The sequence below is a fragment of the Somniosus microcephalus genome, chromosome 17, assembly GCF_052327205.1.
Source record: "Somniosus microcephalus isolate GS21.2 chromosome 17, FLI_Smic_1.0, whole genome shotgun sequence".
Lineage (NCBI taxonomy): Eukaryota > Metazoa > Chordata > Chondrichthyes > Squaliformes > Somniosidae > Somniosus > Somniosus microcephalus.
This window is the reverse complement of record NC_141003.1, coordinates 27,636,818-27,658,473: the sequence shown is the minus strand read 5'-3', so window position 1 is coordinate 27,658,473 and position 21,656 is coordinate 27,636,818. Positions and strand designations below refer to the sequence as shown.

General features: G+C 44.8%; 1 protein-coding gene across 10 annotated transcripts in view; it reads left to right on the top strand.

Annotated features, from left to right (window-relative positions):
- The window catches only part of LOC147105595 (caldesmon-like), a 256,048-nt gene that overhangs the window by 108,390 nt on the left and 126,002 nt on the right, over positions 1–21,656 (top strand). For 9 of the 10 annotated variants that reach the window (XR_015081519.1, XM_086010134.1, XM_086010133.1 and 6 more), the window contains one exon: positions 14,444–14,559. Coding sequence is in view for 9 of the 10 variants with exons in the window: in XM_086010134.1 (XP_085866260.1) it covers positions 14,483–14,559 (77 nt within the window). In the remaining variant the exon portion in view is untranslated. Of the gene's footprint in view, positions 1–13,853; positions 13,952–14,443; positions 14,560–21,656 lie in introns of those variants that run through there. The other variant, XM_086010129.1, reaches the window with a different exon arrangement.

Here is a 21,656-nt window from a genome sequence, read left to right as displayed (position 1 = left end):
GTTGTCCCCATAGAGATTCCACTGTCCTTTGCTTTCCCTTCCAGATCTAGCCCCTTGTCTGTCCCATCTTTCCGGGGAGAGATCTTTCTCCTGCTGTGGGCGAGTTGGGGGTGTAAACCTTCTGGAATATCCTCCTCGGGGCCCTGAGCCACGAGTTTGTGTCTGGGCGAGGTGGGCTTGAGACTTGGGTCTATGCGGTACTTTTTTCTGAGTACTAAAGGTACCTTCTCTGGTATTTCTATCCCTAGTTTCTGGTCTCATTATAGGTTTAGTTTGGGGTAAACATAATAGGTCGTGATTTAATTGGATAATGCATTTGACATTATCCCATTTTTGTTGGTTATCTCGATAATTGTTTAGAGCACCCTCACAGGCAAGTTTGAGGGCTGTATTTTGGTATTGATTGGCCAGGCAACCGTGGACAATGTCCCAGTTATCCTGTGTGAGTACTTTGCCTAATCTGTAGGCAGCTACCAACCCTTTAGTTTTGGCTATATTGGTGAGTATTTCCTTGATGGAACCCATTAAATGCCCTCCCTGAGTTGCCGTGAGAACATATATAGGCATATATTTGAACCCAGTTGTTATACTGGTTTAATGGGGGAATTAAGTCTGAACTTAGTATCATTTGTAGTAGTTGCCTCAGGTGTTGGGCATTCCAACCTTAGCAACAGGTTTCCAATTTATCAAGGTTAGTTAGAATCCAGCAAGTTTTTTCCTGGCTGGTGTTTCCTGGTCTACCACACATCGTGTAGATAGAGCTCCGGTTTACTTGACCTAGGGGTGCAATGTGTGGTTGCTGGGGTTGGCTTACTGGACCATTAATCATTGCGCCTACAGCATTTAGATAAGATTGAGCTAGTGCCTGTCTGCATTGGCTATAATGGATTCTAAGCTGTCTATAGTCTTCTTCTCGAATATTCTGTTAATTTATTTCATCATGAGCTTGCCACCTTAGCCGGAATCCATGGCCTCCAGCAACATACACTGCTCCGTGTCCTACTATTCAGCCATGGTTGCCTTCACCTTGTTGGGCACCGTTCATTAGGCCTCCCAATTGTGCGGGTGTGCACCTTATCATTAAGGAATTTAGTGGGTTTGGAGTATTTGTTTGATTATCCCACTGGATATTCTGTATCCCCTGGTTCTGGGGATCAGCATCAATCATGCCATGTGTTCTAACGGCTCCATTGGCATCAAAGCCTTCTAATTCAAAAATTATTACTTGGTCTTGTTGAGGTATAGGGATTGATGTAAGAAAACTACTAGGCACTTGGTCTGAGTATTAAACAAGGCTTTAATCAACTGTTTTTCAACATGGAGATCTAGTTGTGTCCTTCACTAGTTCCTGTTAAAGAATGTCCTGCACAAGCTGGGCCCATGCCTGAGTATTTACACTCTCCCTGGACAGCGCCACCAGCAGGCCGCCCAGTATTATTTCATAAGTCATTCCACATGAATGACAAGATTCATGTCAGGGATAGGGTTATTTCCCCTAATAAAGCAATTGTTTGAATTTCCTAATAAAAAGATTTGGCCAATTCCAACAGGGTTTGCCATTTCGTCAGGACCTAACCTCGGTTAGGATTTAATATGAACTTTATAAGAAATTTCTAAACCTCAATGGTGTATTGAGGGAGTTCTGATTTAAGTTCTACAAGGCCTGATCAGGGACTTGTCATCTCTAGAGACGTAAATCTGGGTCTTAGTACCACTGTCAGTAAAACACTCCTTCTATACTTAATCTATGAGATGGATATAGATATAAATATAAGTTCTGTATAAACTCGTTAACACACACGTTGGGCACTAACTGAAAGATTTTTACAAGTCCTAGCCCGTTTGGGACTATCCCGGATCAGGCGTATTTCTCAGATGTTCACTTTCAACTAAAGGCTGAGGTAGCCGAATCCTAAAGATGCTTAACTGGGTCTAAAGGTCCGGTCTATCTCTCCCTAAAGGAAAGGAACAACCTGAGAATGTTACAGCCCTCCAGATAGCACTTTAAAAAAAAATTTATTCATTGATGGGATGTGGGCGTCGCTGGCTAGGCCTGCATTTAGTGCCCATCCCTAATTGCCCTTGAGAAGATGGTGGTGAGCCGCCTTCTTGAACCGCTGCAGTCCATATGGTGCAGGTACACCCACAATGCTGTTAGGAAGGGAGTTCCAGGATTTTGGCCCAGCGACAATGAAGGAACGGCGATACAGGTCCAAGTCAGGATGGTGTGTGGCTTGGAGGGGAACTTGTAGGTGGTGATGTTCCCATGCGTCTGCTGCCCTTGTCCTTCTAAGTGGTAGAGGTCGCGGGTTTGGAAGGTGCTGTTGAAGGAGCTTTGGCGAGTTGCTGCAGTGCATCTTGTAGATGGTACACACTGCAGCCACAGTGCGCCGGTGGTGGAGGGAGTGAATGTTGAAGGTGGTGGATGGAGTGCCAATCAAGCGGGCTGCTTTATCCTGAATGGTGTCGACTTTCTTGAGTGTTGTTGGAGCTGCACTCATCCAGGCAAGTGGAGAGTATTCCATCACACTCCTGACTTGTGCCTTGTAGATGGTGGAAAGGCTTTGGGGAGTCAGGAGGTGAGACACTCGCCGCAGAATTCCCAGCCTCTGGCCTGCTCTTGTAGCCACAGTATTTATATGGCTGGTCCAGTTCAGTTTCTGATCAATGGGATTATTAAGTTTAACCAGATTGTAACGTCCCGGATATTATAAGGATCCGGAGATCTCCCCTCAGACATGTACCTCTTCAGCAAAGAGTGTACAGAGATTGGGTTCGTGAGTTATTGATACAGAAGACTTATGTGAGACAATTCTAAAATATATAGAGATTATATGAAAAGAACCGACATGCAATTTACAGTTGGTGAATCAATCACAACGTTAACCGTTCTAAAAAGAGAAAAAATACGAGCCTATTTTTAACAGAGAATCTTACTTATAAATCTTAACTTCGCTACAGTATTACCGTTCTTAAAATTTTCTATACAGGATATCCATCAACTATCAAGGTAGCAGTTACCTTCAATCCCCGAGGTACAAAAGAAGGAAGAACTACAGAGCCTCCCCTGTAGTCGAGAATCGCCTTGCCTGATTAAAGCAAGCCTGATATCTCATTCGAGACTTCAATATTTGTACTCTTTTCAGTTGTTTTTCATAAGGTTTCATGTTGATCCAAGTTAATTATCACTAATCATCTTTTAGCTGACACCTGCACTTCTTACTGCTGTACAGGAAACTCTTTGGTATCCAGCACCGACGGGACCGGGATGGTGCCGGTTGATTAAAAATTCCGGATGACGGAGAGGGTTATCTACCGAGGCTATTTTTAACAAACAAAAATAAAAAATAAAGAAATGTGCAGTATACAGTAATTGGGTACTCACCTACAGAATGTTGTGTTAAATGGATGGTGGAAGATGCTTGATTAAGTACAGTACTGCCAGTTGAGGGTAATCCATAACTCTTTAATTACTTAACAGTAAAACAAAACTTATACAGTAAACGACTGTATACTGCGCGGGAGAGTCAGACTCCTGTTATTGAGGTGTTCGGACTTCCGACAGCGCCAAGAAGCCGAGTAGTGGCAGTTTGGAGAACTACCCCCACTGACTAACTTAGCCACCGCGGGAGGCTTGGACTCGGCAACATTTCCGGTTATTGAGGTGTTGTTTTCGGAATATGAATTTTGTCGGTTAATAGAGAATTCCGGATATTTAGGTGCCGTTTAAACGAGAGTTTCCTGTATTATCAATAGTTATTGGGAGTTTACCATTTATGTTAAAAGGGCAGATGCCCTTTGTTTGTGCCTTGTCCATTACATCATGTGTCATTCTTAAGAAGTTTAATCAAGATCATTTATCCAGGGTTGACCATTGTCCTGTTTTAATAAGGTTACTTATTCAGGGTCAACAATTGTCCTGTTTTAATAAGGTTAGAATTCTTTCATAGCTAGGATTTCCAAATCCAGCTTGTCTTGTTTTTAAAGAAGTTATATAAGGTAGAATTCTTTATAAGGTAGTGTATTTTTTTTAAGTTATAAAGTAGAATTCCTTCACATATAGACCCTTTAGTCTTTCATTAGTAACTGGCCAAAAGATAGGATCAGTGGTTAAGAACAAAGCTGAGAATCATCTATATGAAAATATTCTGGTAAGTGACAATCAACATGGTTTCAGAAAGGGAGAACCTACCTCACCAAAAGCCTTGGAGTAGAAGTTCCTCTAAATCTTTCCTTCCCCACTACCAGGGGTCGATTTTCGTAGAGCCGTCAGGCGGGGTTTCAGGCGTGTGGGGGGGGGGGGAAATCCCGAATTCGGGGGTCCCGACACCATCCCGCCCAAAACCCCGCCCCACGCACCTTTCAGAGGCGGCGGGTACCCGCCCCGCAATGGGACCCGCCGAAACCAGGCGGGAAGGGATTAGTGCCAATTAACTGCCTGTTAACAGGTAGTTAACAGACAATTTTTAGCCTAATCCCTATTTTGAGGGGTGTCGTGTGGGATTCCCGACGGCTCCAAACCACGCCAGGTTAGAGCAGGCGGGCCGTCGGGTTGAAGGAGTTGGAGGGGGTCGCGATGTCAGTGTTCAGGTGAGTGATGGGTGCATGAGTGCAAAGGTAAGTGTGTTTGGTGTGTCTAAAGTGTGTAAAGAACTTTTACTTACCTGTACTCACCTTTACAGCCTTTCTTCCTGTAGCCGTCGGGAGCACATCACTCAGCCGGCACTTAAAGTTGAACGGCTGCGATCTGTGAAAAATGACAGCCTTCAGCTTTGAGTGCCGGTGTGAGTTCTAACTGAGTCTGTGCAGAAGGACTCAGGTTAGAACTCGGACTATCAGTGTTTCACAGCTTCAAACAACTGTGAAACACTGATATTTCATCTGTCAAAAACTCTTGACAGATGAAATTGCAGTCTGTGACGTCACCTGTTGCCGGATGGCCCTTAATTGGCCTGCTGAGCCCGCTGGGCGAGCTCAACAAGGTCAATCAAGGGAAAATCGCGTGGATTGGCCGGACATTGAAGTAGGCGGGTCTAAAACCCAAAAGTTGCAGTCTCGCCTTCTTCCTGACAGCTTCGGGAAAATCGACCCCCCAGTGTCTGAGCTATTTTGCCCACATAAATGGATATGCTACTGCTAGTCACCAGCAAACCTGCTATGGGTAACAAAGTATGTTTCCTTTTTCTTTTAACTTGGATTAGAATATTACACTTGTTCCTGTAGAATGGATCTTGAAGCAGATGAAGAAATGTGACATTGTTTACTGTCATGCCACGTTTGAAGATCTGAAGTCATGGAGATTGAGAAAGAAATTCCTGAGTGGCTGGAAACTCACTGGAGGTGAAATTGGTCTGCGCCAGTCGAGTGAATATAGCGAATGGGCACCACGCCCAATTTTCTTTTCTATTGACTTCACAAGGTCCCCACCGGATTTTCAACTCCCGATCACCTGTTTTTCAGACGAGAAACGGGTGGCCGACAATTGAAAGTCTCCCCCAGCACAGGGCTGGTGCAAAACTCCCTGAATGGTGACTGAATTTTAGAGACAGCCACCAAATCAAGACCTAGACAAAAATACATAATTTTTGTCACACAGTTCTTGACGAACTTTTGCATATGTAACATTGGCCCAGAAATTCGGGTCGTGGGCTTCCCGCAGGCGCAAGCCCCCGACCTGCGCTGGCCGTTGAGCTGTGGGCCCCCGTGGGATTCCGATCCTGGGCCTCCTTCAACTGCCGGCGCGCGCAGTGCTTGCATATCCCAGGGGCGCAGTTAGTTCGATGCGTCCCCTGGGATCACTTGGGCCATGGAGAGCCAATGGTAGCAGGGAATGCTTCATTCGTAAGTTTGACAGGAAGAGCTGTCAAACTTATAAATACTATAAGCCCCCAAAATCACTAAATCTTCAAATACATTTTTTTTTTAAATCTCATTTTTAAAATAACTATAAATTACATGAAATAACTATGTTAAACAATAATTTAAATTTTTGAAAAAATTAATTACATTTTCTAACAGGGCTAAAAATAAACTTACCTTTCTTTAAAGTATTTAAAAATAATAAACCTGTGGAAAAAATGTTTTAATTTTAATTAATTCACCACTTACCTTGTTAAAAGCAGGCCTTGCGCCTGGTTTTAAAAAGTGTAACTGCTGGCGACTTACCCTCCCGGAGAAACCTGCAATAAAAATGTAAGTTCGATGTGCACGCGCTGCCTCTCCCGTGCACGCGTTCCACCTCTCAACCCCTTCTTTCAGGGGAACAGAAGTGCCGGTTTCCCGCGCATGCACAAAACCGGCACTTTCGTTGGGCCTACGCATGAGTACCCTGTGCGTACTCACGCGTTGGGACCCGCATTTCTGGGCCATTGTTAGTCAACCTCACTTATGCCTGGACTACCTGGAGGAGTCCGTGTACCATGTTTATACCAAGTGTGAGAGGTTGCAGTCCCTCTTCCATTATTCAAAGGGGCTGCTCCTCGATTTTTGGCTGCACTTCAGTCCCACGCTCCTGATCTTTGGTCACCCGGTGAGGAGGGGAGCGGGCAGATTGGGGGACCTCCTCGTAGGACTGCTCCTGGGCCTGGCCAAAGTGGCCATCACCTGGTCCAGGCAGCGAGCAGTCAAGGGGGTCGTTCGGCCTGACTGCCTGCCTCTCTTCCACAGCCACGTTCGCGCCCGGGTGGCCCTGGAGATGGAGCACGCGGTGTTCGCCAGCACGCTCGAGGCCTTCCGCGACCAGTGGGCACCGCAGGGACTGGAGTGCACCATCACCCCCGGCAACCACATTTTAATTTAAGTTGTTAAGTTTTATTTAATGGTTTTTTAGTTACAGCTTATTTGATTTTGTGTGCACCAATAGAGTACACCTGAACTACCAATTCAACATATTCAAATGTGCATTTTGAACAGTTTCACATTCAGCACAACCCACAGCACTTAAATTTTGCATTTAAAACTGATAGCTTTTGGTGAATTTTTGTAGTCACGAAGGTGTAGTACGCCAACAGAACATAAGAACATAAGAAATAGGAGCAGGAGTAGGCCAATCGGCCCCTCGAGCCTGCTCCACCACTCAATAAGATCATGGCTGATCCGATCCTAACCTCAAATCTTCTATCACTCTCCATCCACCCGAACCCATGTGATCTCCCGGGAGAGGCGAAAAACCAGATAAAAGACCCAATGGCCAATTTGGGAGAAAAAAATCTGGGAAATTCCTCTCCGACCCATCTAGGCGATCGAAATTCTTCCAGGAGATCACTCTGTCCCTATATTTTCTACAGTACTTACCTTCTGTAAAAGCGATCTCCACCCCAGCCAGGAACAGGAATAAAACCATCTCCTGAAATCTAACACAGAATTAGAATACAGTAGGAGCAGAACCAGGCTACGATAGCAAAATACTGCAGATGTTAGAAATCCGAAATAACAACAGAAAATGCTGGAAAAACTCAGCAGGTCAGGCAACATCCGTGGAGAGAAATTTGAGTTGACGTTTCGGGTTGGACCCTTCTTCAAAACTGGAAAGAAAAGAAACTAGATCGAAGGCAGGGCTGCGATCGGACAAAAGAATAAAAGAAACCAAAGAAGTAAAAGAGATTAGAAGCTAGACAAGATGGTAATAGGCTGGGATTAGGTGTAAAGTGTACTGGCAGGGCAAAAGATAGCTGCCAGGTGTGAGAGAGAAACAAAAGGAAAGGGGGGGGGAAAGGAGTGGAACAATTACAAGAGAAAATGAAATGGGGGCCGAGCTTATGATCTGAAATTGTTGAACTCGATATTGAGTCTGGAAGGCTGCAGACTGCCTAATCGGAAGATGAGGTGCTGTTCCTCGAGTTTACGTTGAGCTTCCGTGGAACAATACAAGAGGCCAAGGACGGTGAGGTCCGAGTGGGAATGGAGCGGTGAATTAAAATGACAGGCGACCGGAAGCTCGGGGTCACCCTTACGGACTGAACGGAGGTGTTCCGCAAAGCGGTCACCCAATCTGCCAATCACCCAGGCTACATGGCCCCTGGGCCCACTCCACTACCCACAGGGCCATGACCATTCCGAACCTAGACTCACGTCCAATTTCCTGCCCGCTCCCCGTAACCCTTAATTCCCTTTACTTCTAGGAAACTATCTATTTCTGTTTTAAATTTATTTAATGATGTAGCTTCCACAGCTTTCTGGGGCAGCAAATTCCACAAACCTACCACCCTCTGAGTGAAGAAGTTTCTCCTCATCTCAGTTTTGAAAGAGCAGCCCCTTATTCTAAGATTATGCCCCCTAGTTCTATTTTCACCCATCATTGGGAACATCCTCACCGCATCCACCCGATCAAGCCCCTTCACAATCTTATATGTTTCAATAAGATCGCCTCTCATTCTTCTGAACTCCAATGAGTAGAGTCCCAATCTACTCAACCTCTCCTCATATGACCACCCTCTCATCCCCGGGATTAACCGAGTGAACCTTCTTTGTACTGACTCGAGAGCAAGTATGTCTTTTCTTAAGTATGGACACCAAAACTGTATGCAGTATTCCAGGTGCGGTCTCACCAATACGTTGTACAACTGCAGCAATACCTCCTTGTTTTTATATTCCATCCCCCTAGCAATAAAAGCCAACATTCCATTGGCCTTCTTGATCACTTGCTGCACCTGCATACTAACTTTTTGAGTTTCGTGCACCAGGACCCCCAGATCCCTTTGTACTTCAGTACTTTCCAGTTTCTTGCCATTAAGATAATAACTTGCTCTATGATTTTTCCTGCCAAAGTGCATAACCTCACACTTTCCAGTATTGTATTCCATCTGCCAAATCTCTGCCCACTTGCTTAGCCTGTCTATGTCCCTTTGCAGGTTTTTTATGTCCTCCTCACTCACTACTTTCCGTCCCATCTTTGTATCATCTGCAAACTTTGATATGTTACACTCGGTCCCCTCCTCCAAATCGTTAATATAGATTGTAAAGAGTTGGGGACCCAGCACTGACCCCTGCGGAACACCACTAGTTACTGGTTGCCAATCTGAGAACGAACCATTTATCCCAACTCTCTGCTTTCTGTTAGAGAGCCAATCCTCCACCCACGCCAGAATATTACCCCCAATCCCGTGATTTTTTATCTTGAGCAATAATCTTTTGTGTGGCACCTTGTCAAATGCCTTTTGGAAGTCTAAATACACTACGTCCACTGGTTCCCCTTTATCCACCCTGTATGTTACTTCCTCAAAAAACTCAAGCAAATTTGTCAAACATGACTTCCCCTTCATGAAACCATGCTGAGTTTGTCCTATTAAATTATGTTTATCCAAATGTCCCGTTACTGTCTCCTTAATAATGGACTCTAACATTTTACCAACCACAGATGTTAGGCTAACAGGTCTATAGTTTCCAGCCTTCTGCCTACTACCCTTTTTAAATAAGGGTGTTACATTAGCAGTTTTCCAATCTGCCGGGACCTTTGCTGAGTCCAGGAAGTTTTGGAAAATTATTACCAATGCATCCACAATCCCTACCGTCACTTCCCTCAAGACCCTAGGATGCAAGCCATCAGGTCCAGGGGACTTATCCGCCTTGAGTCCCATTATTTTACCAAGTACCACTTCCTTAGTGATTTTAATTGCCTTTAGTTCCTCCCCCCCTAGAGCCCTCTATTTGTCCAGTGTTGGGATATTCTTAGTGTCCTCTACTGTAAAGACTGATACAAAATAATTGTTCAGCGTTTTTGCCATCTCCATGTTTCCCACCATTAATTTCCCGGTCTCATCCTCTAAGGGACCAACATTTACTTTAGCCACCCTTTTTCTTTTTATCTAACTATAGAAACTTTTGCTGTCTGTTTTTATATTTTTTGCTAATTTACTTTCATAATCTATCTTCCCTTTCTTAATCAATCTTTCAGTTATTTTTTGCTGTCTTTTAAAGACTTCCCAATCTTCCATCCTCCCACTAGATTTGGCTACCTTATATGCCCTTGTTTTTAGTCGGATACTATCCTTAATTACTTTACTTAGCCACGGATGGCTATCTTTTCTTTTACACCCTTTTTTCCTCAGTGGAATATATATTTTTTGGAAGTTGTAAAATAACTCCTTAAATGTACACCACTGATCATGTACCGTCTTACCCTTTAATCTATTTTCCCAGTCCACTCTAATCAATTCCGCTCTCATACCTTCATAGTCTCCTTTATTCAAGCTCAGCATGCTTGTTTGAGATCCAACCTTCTCACCCTCTAATTGAATATGGAATTCAACCATGTTATGGTCACTCATTCCAAGGGGATCCTTTACTAGGACATTTTTAATTAATCCTGTCTCATTACACAGGACCAAATCTAAGGTTGCTTGCCCCCTGGTCGGTTCAGTTACATACTGCTCAAGAAACCCATCCCTAATACACTCAATGAACTCATCCTCAAGGCTGCTCTGCCCAATTTGATTTGTCCAGTTAATATGATAATTAAAATCCCCCATAATTATAGCTGTTCCCTTATTACAAGCCTCAACTATTTCCTGATTAATACTCCGTCCAACAGAGTTGCAACTGTTCAGAGGCCTATAGACTACACCCACTCGTGTTTATTTCCCCTTATTATTCCTTATCTCCACCCAAACTGTTTCACTATCCTGCTCCTTTGACCCAATATCATTTCTCTGTATTATAGTGATTCCTTCCTTTATTAACATAGCCACCCCAACTCCTCTCCCTTCCTGCCTGTCCTTCCTGATTGTTAAATAACCTGGTATGTTTAATTCCCAGTCATGGTCACCCTGCAGCCATGTTTCTGTAATGGCCACAAGATCATACCCATATGTCGTTATTTGTGCCGTTAACTCATTCATTTTGTTACGAATGCTACGTGCATTCAGATAAAGAACTTTCAAATATGTTTTGTAACACTTAGTTCCTGTTTTTTCCCTTTTTAGTACTTTACTTTTTACTCCATACCTTCTGTCCCTTCCTGACATGTTCTGTTTTTTAATTCCCCCACTGCTACCTAAGTCTATGACCTTCTCTGTTGTCATTTCTATTATTTGCTCTCTAGAAACCTCCCCCCCACTAATTAGTTTAAAGCCCTCTCTACAGCCCTAGTTATATGATTCGCCAGGACTCTAGTCCCAGCACTGGCCAAGTGGAGTCCGTCCCAACGGAACAGCTCCCTCCTGTCCCAGTACTGGTGCCAGTGTCCCAAGAAGCAAAACCCATTTCTCCCACACCAGTCTTTGAGCCACGCATTTAACTCTTTAATTTTATTTAGCCTAGCCAAATTCGCTCGTGGCTCAGGTAATAACCCAGAGATTATTACCCTTGAGATTCTGTTTTTTAATTTGACCCCTAGCTGCTCATACTCCTTTAACAGAACCGTCTTCCTTGTCCTATCTACGTCGTTTGTACCAACATGGACCACGACAACTGGATCCTTCCCATTGTTTGTTCCCAGTGTCAAACCAGGTCAGGCATTACACGGACAGACACAGTAAAGGCTTTTTGTACTCTGGCCCTTTAATGATCCCTCGTAATCTCAACCTAAGATTACTATTTCTGGCGGTAAGGGAAATATTTCAGTGCTTGTCTGAAGTGTAGGAATGAAGGAGCCTGAAATTGCAGAACACGAGAAATGTGATGAGTTGTGATTTTTTTCTATTACGGTAATGGTAATGCAGTGATTTATGATATATTAGATACTGTTAAAACACATATTAAATCCCTATTTACAAACATTGATACAGACAAACACACGGTGAGTGAGTGGTCTGGCCACCCACTGCCGACTCTCTCTTGTCCATCTCAAGCTGTACTATTGTCCCCTTTCCATGGCTAAATCTGAGCAATATTCAAAGTTCCTCCTGGAGAGCTGGAACAACATCAGCCTCCTCTTTTCTACTACCAGGTGTTTCTTCCACAGAACCCATCATCTTCAATTTGTACACCAAGGGGACACTTTTCCAAGTATCTGCTCTCAATTTTCCAATATGCGCTGGTGGCAAAGCATGGTTTCCACCACCCTTGGAAATGGCTCCCCAAATTCGAAGAACTCATAAACTTCTTTGAGTCAAAAGAACTCCTTTGCCTCCTCTCCTTTCCTACTTTCCTTGGCTCCCATCCTTCTGCTCCCGTCCCATTCAAACCTTCAATCCTTCCCATACTTTTCAGTTTCTCCATTACCTCCCCATCCAATCCTCATTAAGCTCATTTTATCATGAAGCATATTATCTGCTTTCTTAATCTCCTCTTGTTCTAGCTCCTAAACACCCAATTTCCTCACCTCAGCCTTATGCTTGCTGATCTCTTTCTATTCCCTGGCACTATCCCTACGTTCTTCAACACCATTGTTATCGACCCCATTCTTAAAAGAAGAAAGCCCAAATGTTTTCCATTCCCTTCAACTACTGCCCTGTTCCAATCTCCCATTTTCTCCAAAGATCTGGGATACATCAGTGACTTGCAACTACACTCCCATCTCCACCACTGCTTGCTTAGATTTCCATTTCAGTTTCCATCCTTTCCACAGCACTGAGACTGCACTGTTTGAAGTAACAACTTGTGTAACTGCAACTGTAGCTCATCAGCTTTCCTCATCCTATTGGATCTCTCTGCTGCCTTTGACATCCTTGACTGCACCATCCTTCTCCAATGTCTATATCTGTGCCATATATATTTATATATATTGACCCAGCGACGATGGAAGAACAGTGAAGTATATCTAAGTCAGGATGGTGCATGACTATGAAGGGAAAGAGACTGTCCTACAGTACAACAGTGGAAGTTGGTTTGATTGGGTCACAGGTTGGGCACTCCTGTTGTAGTCCCAGAGGGATAAAAATGACTCAGTGAAGGGGTGTCAACCTGTGACACCCCACGCCTTGGCAACTTAAGCCTATTTGTCCATTTGCCCTGTTTGTATTTGTGGGCTTGAAAGTTTTGAAAAGGCTGTTTTTAGGGATGTTGCCATAGAGCTGGTTAAACCCTGAACCAGAACACCAAGATCAGTTAGTGTCGGCAACTTGAGATAAATCAATGGGAACAGGATTTTAAATTTATATGTGGCACCTAAGATGTCATGGTATACACCCATGTGGCCCATGAAGTCTAAGCTTGGGCACTCCACCTTAGTGTACATGGTGTAACCTATCTACATGAATAAGTACAGTACTCACCTGAGAGGAGGTAGCCAAACTCAAGGGTGGTACATCTGTGAAGAATCAAAGCCTAGACCTGAGACAAAACAAAATGTTCATGTTTTAAAGGATGTTTTGCTGCTCATAAAGATTTAATACTAGTCAGTATTTGTCCCGTTCAAAGTGACCAGAAGTTTTCTCCTATATACACACACATTTTTATTGCTACTTTTCTCAATCTCCTGACAAGAGTGAAACCAATGAAACGTATTTGAAGCCAAGGGCAGCTGACACTCAGGCAGCACGCACCGCAGTATCCAGGCAGCCTCTGTCTGCACAGAACTTACAAAATGTTTTCACTGCTCACTGAACAGCCTAGGCTGGGATTCCAAAGGAAGTGGAGGCCTTCAGCACTGTACAGGAAACAATCTAAGAGTTGGCCTTAAACGCCAGATTCCCTTCAGAGTTTTGCTAACCACTGACAGCTCTGTAAACAAAGCAGCAGCAGAAAGAGAAGGCAGCTTTCCCTTTTCTAGTAGCCATTTCTAGACGTGGGCTTCAAAGGAATTCGCTGTAAAATGATGGGCTGGCTCCTCGTGCTGGAGCATTTTCTGCGGTGATTATCAACAGACATTACGATTTAGTGGACTAATAGATTTCAGGAAAAGGTATCGTTTGATTAAACCGCAGGGATTGGGCTGTCTGTTCTTTCCTGCTCTGAGAAAGTCTAATTCGCGGAAGGAATTAAGCGCTGTGAGACTTCTGGGTGGTCCCAGGGATGCAGCACGCGTTCTCTTCTACTTCTCATTAGTCTATTCAATTGGAAACATTCGTTACTGGTAAGACAGATTTTTAAATATTTGCAGCACGATATACGGGAGCTTTCGTTGCAACATTTTATGTCACGCAGTGCAGCTTGAACAGAAGGGTGTTAATATTTGGAATGGTGAGCTTTTAAGTGTCAGAACGACTACTCTATATTTGCAGACTGAAGACCGACTGTTAGGGTCATTACTACTGACTGGACAGTAACAATCCACAGAGTCATACATTTTAAATAAGCTCCTTGTTTTCTCTGAAAATCTTTCTTACATTTGTTTAACATCTGCATATGGTGTTGATAGATATGAACAGTTCTGCTAGTTGAATTAATCCAGATTGTTTGACAAAATAACAAAAAGACTTGTTTTTTCATTGGACACTTGATGTGGTAAAAGTTCTAGCGTGTGTGCATATATATATAAAAAATATATAACATATTTACAAACGTAAGTGCATGTGTATGAATTCTGTTGCAGTGTTTTAACCATTAAATAAATTACTATTTTCAGATTTTTACCAAGGCAGAGCAGAACATTTGCCCATAAACCATGGATATGGATGAGTTTGAACGTCGTAGGGAGGAACGCAGGAAAAAGCGTGAGGAAATGCGCCGTGAGGTGGAAAGGTAATGCTTTGTGCACTCTGTACAGGACACATTTACTAGCAAATTTTATGACTTCTGGCGCATGACAGAGTTGCTAATTAGGAAGTCAGGCATGGAGGTCAGTATGCTCATGACCTGTATGATGCTCATTTCAGTGGCCGAAAAATAGTGCGAACCATGGATCAGGTGTGCGACCTCTACTCCGAATTCCTGCTGTGCACTCTCATCGCAGTAAGACCTGCGCTCGGAGTGTGAAATTTACCTCAGATCAAAAACTTGTAAAAGCTGTCGCTGAGTTGATGCAATTTTAAATCTATATTATTTTTAAATCATTTGCTATTTCTGGGAATTAATTTAAATGAATGATTAAGAAATGTCTTCACCTGCAGTTTTCTGGTTGGTTCATTGAACATCGAGAAACTTGTGTGATAATAAGCAGATCTTACTTCTAACCTGATCCCACCTCTAACCTTAGCGACATCGCTATCATGCATTATTCTAGAGAAGGAAAGAACCTGCATCTAGATAATATCTCACCAGGCCATCCTAAAGCATTGCACAGTCAATAAATTATGCTTTTTAAGTGAAGTGCCTGTTGTCAAGTAGGAAAACATGATAGGAAGATCTCACAAACAGCAAATGAAATGAACGACCTGTTAATCTGGCTTTTTTGCATTTGGGTTGTTTGAGAGAGGAATGTTGGCCAGGATATTGGAAGCACTCTCTGCTTTTCAAATATTATAGCGGGATCTTTAAGGTCTGTTTGAACCACAGGAACAGGCAGGACCTCTGCACCTCTGGCAATGCAGCACTCCCTCAGTACTGCAGTGAATGCTAAATCCAGCCCAATTAGGTTTGGGTTTTGACACAATGGGGAAAAGTGCACAGGTGGCTTAAATCAGACTGACCTCTTAAAAAAAAACTCATTAATTTAAATCTTATAATATTATAGTAAGTCAGTATATTTGTGGATTAACAATCTCAAATGTTGTCTGATAACGCTCCAGTGATGCGCCTTGGTTAAAGGTGCTATACAAATGCAAGTTGTTGTTGCTGTTGTTGTGTGGTAATTTATTGAATATATGGCAAGAGCGAAGAACAAATTAAAACTGGGAAGGTTTGAAAAGCTGTTGTCGGCTCAAGCCAAACGATTTTATGTGGCACGCTTAGGGTTCATTTATATCATAGGCTAATGGGGTTTGTATTTGAAACATTGAAAATGTAATACATTTTAAATGGCAATGGTGCTTTTGATTTCACGTGACCTGAGGCCCCACAACTTGCTGGAAACCACTTGCAGGTGAAAACAAGCAATCTAATGGCTCATAGATCACGTGTGCCCCAACGTCAAAACATTTTTTGTTAAGTTACTCTGTCACCTCAGCTCTTTAAAGAACCTAATTATTTGCATTACATAATCATAGTGTTTGGGCATTCAAAAATCAGTTACGGGCAATTGGGCCTTATTACAGGCACTCCAACACGGAAGCCAATTAATCATCCTCTCAGGAAGATAGGAATAGGAGTGGGCCATTCAGCCCCTTGAGCCTGTTCTGCCACTCAGTTAGATCATGGCTGATCTGCAGCTCAACTACATTTACCTGCCTTTGTTCCATATCCCTGGATACCCTTACCTAGTACAAATCTGTTGATCTCAGTCTCAATTGACCCAGCATTCACAGCCTTTGGGAGGGAGAGAATTTCAGATTTCCACTGTTAGCAGCATGGTGGCAATGCAGAGCTAACTGCTGGCATTTAATTCTAGTCAGTGATTCTTGAATTCTGCAAGGAACTGGAAAAAAGAAAGTAGTGAAAATAAAAACAGAAATATTTTATATTGGATAGAGCATTTCTATTTTACTGGCAATAGAAACCAGTGCAAAACCCACATAAAGCAGTGAAGAACAGAATTCAGAAGGTGGCCTGATATGTTCACTATGAAGGTTCCGTTCTAAAGTACAGGAAACTTTCGATTAACCGGCCCCTAAATAACCGGAACGCTTTATCCACCGGCAAAATTCAGGAGTCGGTTCAGGTAACTTTTTTTACTTTTAGTTACTTTTTTTACTCCATTTGTTGCTGTGCAAGGGTGTAGCTGAAGCTGTTGCTAAGCTACAGAGATGCTTGCAACTTGTGCCCATTGTTTTGAAGCTGTCGCAACAGGGTTTGTTGCTTTATACGGAGCTCTGAGCTCCGTATCTTTTACTATAGCGTTTGGTTATCTGGAATTGTTGATGAACCGGCACCACGTCGGTCCCGTCCGTGCCGGATACCAGAAAGTTTCCTGTACTGGCTGATAAGTAGGTCACTATTTTTGTGTTAATATGTGCTAAATGACATTGCAATATTGAATGGCTTAGCAATCTTAGTTGGGGACTGCACAGTCAAAGGGTTTGGACAAAAGGAGACCGTTCCCCAAGCAGCAGGTGGGGCAGGAGCTGTCAGTTTGGGAGTGGTATGAACCAGAAGTTAATGATGTCATGAATAGCTGCTGAAGAAAATGTAGCGGTTTGGTTCCACTTGGATCAATTGTTCCTTTCTCGTTTATTTTTATATACCATGAAACGCTTGAATCTCTTTTCAAAGCTCGAACATGAAGGCTTACATCTGTTTCCTATGAATCATTGGGCCCTATTTTATACTTTAAACGTTGGCGCAATTACCTTTTTTCAGCAGTCACTGGCACTGACTAGAGAGATAATTCCAAGATCACACACTCGCAGTGGAGAGCATTGGGTGTACAGGTCAGAGATAGGGCTACAACATTTGTGACTCCAACCCAAGGATCCCCATTGGAATTACAGATTTGTCCTATTACCCCTTAGGTTTTTCCACCAGCACTAATGAAAGGAGCAATTCCTTTTGGTTGGTCTTTTGACATCATTTACTGAAGTGTTAACTAGATACCCAAACATGCCCAAAATAACAAACTGAATGTTCAAACCCATCACAAACCTTTTTGTTTACTGCAGAAGAAGCATTTCTGTCAGTTCTTTTTCCAAATGATGGAAAAAGTGCAAATAAAGTAACTGGGGGAAGAATCCTTCACCTTACTAATGAAGGCTTTGGTCATTCCACTCACTGCAGGATTACAAGGGGCTTTACAATGTACCAGTGCTGAAAGCTGTACGTGAAGCACCTTACCACATCCTCAGGACATCTCAAAGTTATGTCGGCAAACATGGCAGCCAATTAGTGCTTGGGAAGGTTCCTTAAACAGAAAATGAGATGATTGACTAGATGATCTGCTTTTGGTGGTGTTGTTTGAGGGAGGAAAACTCCCTACTCTTCGATGAATAGTGTCATGAGATCTTTTATGTACACCTGAGAAGGCAGATAGGGCCCTTAGTTTAACATCTCATCCCATGGAATTTGTATATTCCATTAACACGATTCTATACCATGGTGCAAAAAGGTACAAAATTACAGGGGGGACAAATTTTCTTGTAATTTGTGCCTGGGAACATTTATTCCCCAGGCACAAAACACAGGAAAAAGGGGCGGAGACATATGATACCAGGTCTCCACCTCTTTATGGTCCCACAAGTTTAGGCCTGCTAGCTCCTCCAAGATGGAGTACAACCATGTCTCATTTTCCTCTTGGATCACCAGCAGGTGGCCCATTTTGAGCAGTACCAGAAAAAGAAGGCCATAGGTCCTGCACCAAGTTCCTCTCCGATAAGGGGACCAAAGGTCCTTTCTTTTCCCAGGAAAAGGGGTAGGTGCTGGAGGCCTTGTGGCTGCTGTTTCAAGACAGCAGCTGGAAGACCAGAGTCCAGGTGGTCATTCTGACTGCTGTAAGCTGTCAGCTGATTTTCCTTCCTTGCCTCCAGGCAGTAGGCTCTGTTAGAGGTGGGCCTGTGCCTTGGGGAGACATTTGGGCCTTGTAAATGATTCAGATCATTTCAGGAGGAGTGGGTTTGGGTGCTCTTGACCTGCCTGGCCCTGGGCTCAGGGGGACACAGGAAAATCAGCTGTTACATTTCCTAAGATAAACTAGCCAACAGAGTGATTAAGCTGTTGCCCAATAAACAACCTGGATATGGATTAGACTTCCAGTGCTGAATGCACTGTTTTCATTCCATGTGGTGTTTTGACGGAAACTCTGTAGTGTGAATGTGATTCTTTGCTAAATGTTGACTTTTAGCAAAACAATATAACTTAAATTGCCTTAGGCTGATGAGCTTGACTTTACTAGGGGGAGAAAAACAGAAATTAGAGCAATTGCAATGCTTTGATTTATTTTTTTATATACATTCCAACAAGTACTTGATGCCAAAAGCAAATACTGTGCTGCTGATTAAGTTTAAAAGAAAGACTTGCATTTATATAGCGCCTTTCACAACCTCAGGACATCCCAAAGTGCTTTCCAGCCAATGAAGTACTTTTTTTGAAGTGTAGTCACTGTTGTAATGTAGGAACCATGGCATCAAATTTGTGCACAGCAAGCTCCCACAAACAGAAATGTGACAATGACCAGATAATCTGTCTTAGTGATGTTGGTTGAGGGATAAATATTGGCCAGGAAACTGAGAGAACTCCCCTGCTCTTCTTCGAATGGTTTGGTTTTCTTTTGGTATTTCGCAGGAACATTTTAAAAACACTGGGGTAACTTGTCGGCTAACTTGAGTTTTGCCCAATGAGAAATCACATCAGATATCCAGGCCTGCCCAGTTTGCAGCCAACATGATTTCCTACCTATTGAAATGTGAGCAGGCGACAAATCAGGCAGCACCTGCACTTGCGATATGTGCATCCACCACTGGGAGCGCAAGACCCTCCCCAACCCGCCCCCTCTCCCCCCTGCCCCCTCTCCCCCTGCCCCTTCTCCCATCCTCCCCCTCTCCCCCCGCCCCCTCCCCTCCTCATCCTCTCCCCCCCGCCCCCTCTCCCCTGCCCCCGCTCCCTGCCCCCTCTACCCCCTGCCCGCTCTCCCCCTCCCCCTCTCCCCCCCGCCCCACTCTCCCCTCCTCCCCCTCTCCCCCCCGCCCCCTATTCCCCCTCTCCCCCGCCCCCTCTCCTCCCTGCCCCCTCTCCTCCCTGCCCCCTCTCCCCCTGCCCTACTCTCCCCTCCTCCCCCTCTCCCCCCACCCCCTCTCCCCCTCTCCTCCCCGCCTCCTCTCCCCCCGCCCCCTCTCCCCTGCTCCCTCTCCCCCGCCCCCTCTTCCCCTGTCCGCTCTCCCCCTGCCCCTTCTCCCATCCTCCCCCTCTCCCCCCGCCCCCTCCCCTCCTCATCCTCTCCCCCCCGCCCCCTCTCCCCTGCCCCCTCTCCTCTCCCTGCCCCCTCTCCCCCCTGCCCGCTCTCCCCCTCCCCCTCTCCCCCTACCCCACTCTCCCCTCCTCCCCCTCGCCCCCTATTCCCCCTCTCCTCCCCGCCTCCTCTCCCCCGCCCCCTCTCCTCCCTGCCCCCTCTCCTCCCTGCCCCCTCTCCCCCTCTCCCCCCTGCCCCCTCTCCCCCCTCCCCCTCTCCCCCCTGCCCCACTCTCCCCTCCTCCCCCCCAACCCCTCTCCCCCCCGCCTCCTCTCCCCCCGCCCCCTCTCCCCCGCTCCCTCTCCCCCGCCCCCTCTCCTCCCTGCCCCCTCTCCCCCCGCCCCCTCTCCTCCCCTCACCCCCTCTCCCCCCTGCCCCCTCTCCCCCTCTCCTCCCCTCCCCCTCTCCCCCTGCCCCCGCTCCCTCCCCTCCCCCTCTCCCCCTGCCCCCGCTCCCTCCCCTCTCCCCCCTCTCCCCGCCCCCTCTCCCCCTGCCCCCGCTCCCCCCCCGCCCCCTCTCCTCCCCTCACCCTCTCCCCCCCGCCCCCTCTCCTCCCCTCACCCCCTCTCCCCCGCCCCCTCTCCCCCTCTCCCCCCCGCCCCCTCTCCCCCTCTCCTCCCCACCCCCTCTCCCCCTGCCCCCGCTCCCTCCCCCCTGCCACCTCTCCCCCCCACCACCTCTTCCCCCCCCCCCCAACCTAAAATTTTACGCGTATAAGATATTGGGGTCAATCTTGCGGTTCAGCATTCCTGGTGCAGTGCTTCATGAGACAGGAATACATATCGGGGATTCAGTTGGGGAATGTTAGCTCTCCTGATCCTTTCAGGATCTTCCATGTGCAATGGGTACAAATGTGAAGACTGGCTTTTCAAATAACAGTGAAGCCGTCTGTGGAATCAGCAGTGAAGGGGTTAACAGCGGCACTTCTTACTTGAAATTCTGATGATTTCTCAGTGGTAGCTGCCTCATTAAATAAGTAACGTCTAGTAGTCAGTAATACGATCCAATCTCATTTTCCGTTATGTTTGTTCTGGAACCTTTAAAAAAAAACTCAGATTTACACAGGTCCTTTGTTGGAAAATTCATTAGGTTCTGTGTAAAGCTTGATATAAATAGTAAGTTAGTATTTGTGTTTGTCATAATCTCTAGAGAGTGTATTTTTAACTGCACATAATGTTTATGATCGGAAATTCTTTAGATACTAATTTTCCCACTCCTAGCATCACTTTTTTTCAACTCCTGCAATTTTCAAGGTTATAGTAAGTCTGTTTCAACACACTGCCGAGTTAGAAAATGCTAACCATGGCACTTTACAATCTAATGGGAATCCTGCAGGTTTCTTGGGGATATCGGACTGTAAACTAGATATCCCACTAAGCTGTCAGCACAGATTTTTGTATTGAATGAGTGCTTTATTTCTGCAACACATGGAGCTAATGCTCATGGAACAGCAACAGTAAGCCAACAAATCTTATACTCCCAAAGAAATGCCCCCTCTCTGCGCAAGCCTATTACAACGTCTCCAGAACCTTCAGTTGGCTGAAGTGACTGTTTTAAGAGCAAAGTGGTGTTGAATGGTCATGAAAATTTCAAGGTGACAGAAGAGTAGAACAAAGGTTCATTTAGTTCCTGCTGAGCTGAATGGCTGTGAACTGGCTTTCTGAGTGTGTCTGCACACAATTTTGTTAAATGGCTTTAGTTTATCTTTTCTCTTTTATTTGCACTACTTTAATTCCCATAGTATATCCTTTAAAAAGAACTTACAGCTTAGGGTGATGGGAGAAGGTTACTCTTTGGAGTGAAAGTAGGAAGTTACCTCTCAGGATGTGGTTAGCGGATTACTCTGGTTGAGGGTAGGAGGTTAATG